This window comes from Sus scrofa, chromosome 6, assembly GCF_000003025.6.
Source record: "Sus scrofa isolate TJ Tabasco breed Duroc chromosome 6, Sscrofa11.1, whole genome shotgun sequence".
Lineage (NCBI taxonomy): Eukaryota > Metazoa > Chordata > Mammalia > Artiodactyla > Suidae > Sus > Sus scrofa.
In genome coordinates, this window is record NC_010448.4 from 71,027,519 (window position 1) to 71,033,518 (window position 6,000).

General features: G+C 57.5%; 1 protein-coding gene across 3 annotated transcripts in view; it reads right to left on the reverse strand.

Moving 5' to 3' along the window:
• Positions 1-1,977, reverse strand: part of CASZ1 (castor zinc finger 1) — a 153,167-nt gene extending 151,190 nt beyond the window's left edge. For 2 of the 3 annotated variants that reach the window (XM_021095326.1, XM_021095330.1), the window contains exon 1: positions 1,640-1,977. In XM_021095326.1, coding sequence (XP_020950985.1) covers positions 1,640-1,972 — 333 coding nt within the window. In that variant the 5' untranslated portion in view covers positions 1,973-1,977. The remainder of the gene's footprint in view (positions 1-1,639) is intronic. The other variant, XM_021095328.1, reaches the window with a different exon arrangement.

The window sequence follows — 6,000 nt, forward strand, 5'->3', positions numbered from 1 at the left end:
GTACCTTGCCTCCCCAGCGGCCGCCCCCTCCCCTCCCAAGCCCGGCTCCCCCAGCCCGCCTGCTCCCGGCCGCGCTGGCTTCGGAAAGAGAGAAAGAACAGAAAGCAAAACTTCCTGGCGGCCGACGGCCATCAGCTGCACATTCTGCAAATGCCACCGAGTAAAAATAAACCGGCCGCCGCTCCGCCCGGCCGGCTCACCCCGGGCGCACGACTCGGCCCCCTGCCCTGGGAGCTCCCTGACTGTCCGTACGGCCCGATCCCCCATTACCGCGCGCCCCCTGGAGCCCCGCTCCCCGACACTCCTTCGCCAGCCACCACGCGCTCCTTTGCCCTGAAGCTCGACCCCAAGTGACCGGGCGGCCGGGCCCTCTCCCCTTGGTGCCCCCCTGTGCTCCCGCAAGCGATCATTCTCTCTGTCCTCCGCCTGGTGCCTATTTCAGTCGTGCGTCCCTGGATTCAGGGTTCCTCTTCCCCAACTGCTGAGCCCCGAGGTTACCCTCAGCCCACCCTGGGGCCACAGACCCCGCCAGACCCTCGCCCACCGTGGCCGAGCCGCTGCGAGTGCACTGCTCCACCCGCCCCCCGGCCCGCCGGCCCGGCGTCCCACGTCCCCGGGCGCAACTTCTCTCCCAGCGCACACAACAACCGCCGCAACTCCCCCGAACTTTTCCCCGGACCCAGGCCGGCTCCGGCCGACAGTCACACGGCCCTGAGCCGGTGCCCCGGAACCGGCTCCCTGTGCCCAGCACTGCCAGCCCTGCACCCGGGGGAGGCTGGGGTGGGGGTGGGGGGTAGTGAGGAGCGCCACTTGCCGCGCCCGGAGCAGCGCACTTGAGACAAACTTCCCAGGCACGGATGAAAAAGGGGGCGCCGCTCCCCCTAGCCAAGCAACCTCTCGCCTCCGTTTTCCCACCAGGAGGCACCCCTTGGCATCCCGCGCCTAAGTGAACACTGCCTACCTCTGCCGGTGGCACCTACACCCTGGTACTGGGGCACAAGGGTCGGCTGGAGGGGTTCCCCACCCACCCCTTCCCTTGAGCAAAGTCTTGCAAAGTCACCCCAGGCGCCCCTCACCCCTGCCTCCTTCTCGGCCCCGGAGAGCGCACAAACCCCTGCAGCAGCGAGGGGGGGAGAGCGTAGGGGGAAGGAGTGATTACTGGGTATTGGAGAGCACCTGCCCCCCCACCACCACCCGGGAGCCCGCGGCGCGGGGGGCGCCCCCACCCTGTTTGCAAAGTCCTGCACTCGCGCCCGGCACCTCCCCCTCTTCTTCCCTACCCCGCCGCCCCCTCAGTTGGAGTCAGTGACCCCCAGGAGCAGCAGCCCTCCCCTCCCCCGGAGCCGCGCGCTGGGCATTCCCTGGTCGCGGCAGGCGACGCGCCGCCCCGCGCCCGGGTGCCAACCCTCCGTGCCCCCTGCCTCCCGCACGGCCGGAGTTGGGTGGCAGCCGCCGAGCGCAGGCTGGCTGGCTGGCTGGCTGGCTCGCTCGCTCGCTCGCCCGCTCCCGGCTGCAAGAGGCAGCCCGGGAGGTGGGGGGCTGCACCCGGGCAGGGGGCGAGGCGGGGAGGCACCCCGGGAGGCCCGCAGAACAGAGGGGCGTGGGGGAGCCGCGGCGGAGGGAGCGCCGAGTCTCTTACCTGCACTTGGGGCGGCTTTGGGTGACTTTCCAAGTCCGGGGGAAAAATGTGTGTGTGTTTGGGATGGAGCGCCGCGGGCGCGCATGCGCTGCCCAAAGTTGCCTGATCCCGGATTTTTCGCTCCCAGTCTCCGCTCTCGCCCGCTGTGATTATGGAATTCTCCGCGGCCGAGCGGGCGTGTGGGTGGCATGTAAAACCCGGGCCGGATCGCGGGGCCGGGCTCCGCTCCACCCTCACACCCCCAGACCTTCCCCTGCAGGTTTCTTTCCCACCCACCGCCCGGGCTGAGCTTGACTGGCGCGCGCGAGTGAGACGCGACCTGCGGAGCAGCATCTGAGCTTGCGGCACCTTTCTGCGGCCGGTGAAGCTTTCTCTACCCCTGACTGAGTGGACCTGAGGGGGGGGGACAAGAGAAGAGGGACAGGAGTGGTTACTGTTCACCTGTTCTCAGCCCCGCGAGCCAGTTTGCTTCCCACTTTTCCAGGGAAGAATTAGCTCTTTTCTGCAAGTTGGAGTGTTGAACCCCAAAGAACGTGATGTTCTCACTGTTTGATAGCCGCTCTGCACTTATTCTTTGCAAGGGAGTTTCCATTCAGTCCATTGTGCAAGAAATAAATCCTTAAGTGAGCAAGACAGGCTCTGAAGAATGAACCTGGGGCCGGAGGGGGGGGGAAGCGGAGCAGGTGATGAACATTAAAACAAGTGAATAATATGATTTCAGGGAGTAAAAGGATCATGAAGAAATAAAACGAGACAGTAGGATAAGAGTATCTGGGGAGAGCTTCTTTCCTATGCCCAGGTGAGAGTGAAGGCCTCTCTGAGAGAGAACCTTCATACCCCATTGGAGAAACCCCCCCTGTGCTCCCTTTGCCCCCTTTGCCCACCTTGCCCCCTTCCCAGGTGGCTTGAGGTGGCCACCCCAGGCTGAGCCAGCAGCAGTAGCTCCTGTCCTGCCTTTTGCAGCTAGGCGATCCCTATCCCAGGACTGAGCGAGTCAAGGTACCTGTGTTCCCTTCTGAATAAGAACAGGATGGAATTAGACTTGAAAGGAAGGCTCCGGAACACTCCCACGGTGAGATGGGAGAAATTGACCACCATAGTAAACAAATAACTGAATGATTCCTTGAATAGGTGAATAAACATTCAAAGTATGACCAGCAGCTTTAAGAAGGGTCCAACAGAAGGCATGAAACTATGCCACAGGCTGGAAAACACTGTTGCAGGCTGGTAGACTCGGAGATCTAATCAGCAAGGTTTCTGCAAAACCTCTCGGGACGAGCGAAGGGTGATGACCTAGAAGCGGGGAGGTGGGTAGGCCTTCTAACTTTTGACTCTGGGCTCATTCCACTGGGTCGTAGTTGGGGGGGTGGGGTAGGGTGGGGGGGCAATGTAAAGACAGACATCCTTAACAGCTTGGGTTTGGGGGGGGTCACCAGCACTCACCAGCCACATAACCTCTGTGCCTCAGTTGCCTCAACAGTAAATGGGGATAATAATAGCACTATTGCCTGGGTGTGTTGTGAGGCTAAAATGAGTTAATGCAGGGAAAGTGCCTGGGCCAAGACAGTGATCGATAAATGCCAGTAATTGTCATTGCTCCTTGGGACATCCAGTGCTCCCTCTGCTTCTCAGTTCTTCCTGTCCTCTCCCCATTCCTTCTCCTCTTCTGCCTTTTTTTTTTTTTTCCTCCAGCAATGGTCCTTCACTCATTCATGCACTCAGCAGGCATTTGCGGAGCCCCAGTGAAGAGCACATCCTCCTCCAGGGCTGGGGAGACGAAAAAGAACTCACAGGGCTTGTCTCCAAGGAGCTGGCTGGGGAGTTTGCTGGCCTCTCCCCTACCCCCGCTTCCTGCTATAAGGCTCGACCCGCACACCCCAACGGCCACAATTCACCCACCAAAATGTACTAAAACATTAATTCTTCCCTCCACTTTGTTTTTCTCAGATGCTTCTCAATTGTCCCATTTCCCCAAAGGAGTCTTTCTACCTCCTCTGAAGGAGCCACTTCGGGGGTGGGGGAAGCTGGAAAGAGTGACAAGCTGGAGGAGGGGGGAGGACTTTGGGGTGGGGTGAAAAGGCAAGACTCCTCTTCTTTTCCCAACCACCAACCCCCAACTCAGAAAAAAAAAAAAAAAAAAATTAAGCAAAGCAAAGGATCCATAGGTAGCCCTGGTCCCCAGAGCCTCCAGTGTCTTATTCCCCACCCCCAGCTCCCTTTGCAGGGACTGAAATCAGATGCTCTTTGCCTCGTTTGCTTCATTTTAGCATTTCCTGAGCTTTCCCTAAAATAAGCTATAAACTCTTTCCCATGGTCAGCAAGATTGAGCCTCACCTCCCTCCTCCCTCCCCTTGGTCACTCTGCCTCCGACACACCAGCCTCTTCAGTCACCAAGCCTGTCCCTACCTCAGGGCCTTTGCACTTGTCCCCTCTGCCCAGAAGGCCCTTCTTTCGATGCTTCCTTGCATCATGCAGGCCTCTGCTCACATATCACCTCCTCAGGGAGGCCTTCTCCCCAGAGCAGCTCCCCAGCCTTTCTAGCTCTACCTTATGTGAGTGTCTACAATGACTTTGCTTATTCATGTGTGTCCGTTTTTGCTGTCCAGCTGCCCTCACTAGAACAGGAGCTCCTTGGAGGCAAAGACTGTTCTGTGTCGCCTCGTGACCTCAGCACCTCAGTCTGGCACCTAGCAGGCCCTCCCTTTCTGGGGGTCAGGCACTGAATCAAGAGAAGCCTCCATGGTCCCTGCCCTGGAGGGACAGATGCAGTGGGACAATGACCAGAAAGCATCGAAGACAAAGTTTGGGGAAGGAGGAGGAGCTGGTATGAGCTGGGGTGCACCCTGGCCTCCGACAGTAGGGAAGTAGATGTGGCTCTGGTGGGGGACCTTTGCCTCAACAGAGGAGGCTGCACAGGCAGGAGGGGATGGAAGGTCAACCAAGGACCCCATGGAGGTCATCTAGCCAGCCCCCTGCCCCCCACCCCGCAACTGGCGGAGCTGCTCCGGGAGGGAGAACCTCTCTCCTTTCTAAGTCTCCAGGGAGACCCTCCCTCTAGACCGTGAGCTTCCTGATGGCAGGGTCTGCGCCTTTGTCATGGAGGCTGAGGTGCCAAGCACAGTGCCTGGCACCCAGGAGGCTCTCAATGATTGATTGTTGAACAAATAAACTGAAGTCGGCCTCAGTTTGTGTAATTGGGAAAGCCTTAAAAGCAATCACAGCTCAGCTTCCTGGTCACAGTTTTTTGGTTTCTGGGCCTCTGCAGTGATGGAAAGCCACGACTAAGAGTACGTCAATAGCTGTTATTTACCCAGTGGTTGTGATGTGCCACACTAAGCACTTGTACGTCGTATCTTATTAGAGCCTCACAACAGCTGTACGAGGTGGTAACTATGATGAATATACCCATTACATGGATGAGGAAAGCAAGGCACAGAGAACAACTTTCCCAAGACTGAGCCAGGCTGTCAGACTCCAGAGCCGCTGCTTTTTACCCCCAGGACCAGCTGCAGAGATGGGACAGTGGTGACAAAAGCCTCACTCCCTGACGTACCCCAGGGCAACAAGCCCTTTTGACCTTTCCCCCCCTATGAAGAGATGACCCTTGAATGTGGGCGCACTGGGAGAGGCGGAGTGAGGCCAGAAAACAAATCTGGTCTTTAACCATAAGTCTCATTTCATTCAATCTAATAAAAAACAAAAGGCGGGAGTTCCCAATGTGGCGCAGGGGAAACAGATCCAACTAGGAACCCTGAGGTTGCGGGTTCGATTGCTGGCCTCGCTCAGTGGGTCGAGGATCCGGCGTTGCCGTGAGCTGTGGTGTAGGTCGCAGACGTGGCTCGGATCCGGCGTTGCTGTGGCTGTGGTGTAGGCTGGCAGCTGCAGCTCTGCTTTAACCCCTAGCCTGGGAACCTCCATATGCCAAGGGTGCGGCCCTAAAAATCAAAAGAAAAAAAAAAAGGACAAAAGGAACCAAAGATATCGTAGGACCCAGCACTAGGTTTTGTACATGGGAAGCACTCAGTATGTGTTGGCAAAGAATCACGATTTTCAAACTTAAAAATTACAGACTTGATGCTTTTATCCCTTTTTCCTAAGCTTTCCTTGGTTTGAGGTTCTCCCCGGGGCGAGGTCTGTGTTTTGGGTTCCCTGGGCCTCCTGTGAGTCTAGCATCACAGTAGGTGCTCAATAGACACTTAGTGACTGAAGAATTAAACAAGTGCCTGAGATAAGTGATTATGGTGATTACTGGGCAAGTTGTAATTAAAAAAAAAAAAAAAAAAGCCAGTGCATTTTTTAAATTTACGAATGTCTCTCTCAGGAACTGGCAAGGGAGAATGGGAGAGGGGCTTTTCCCCCTC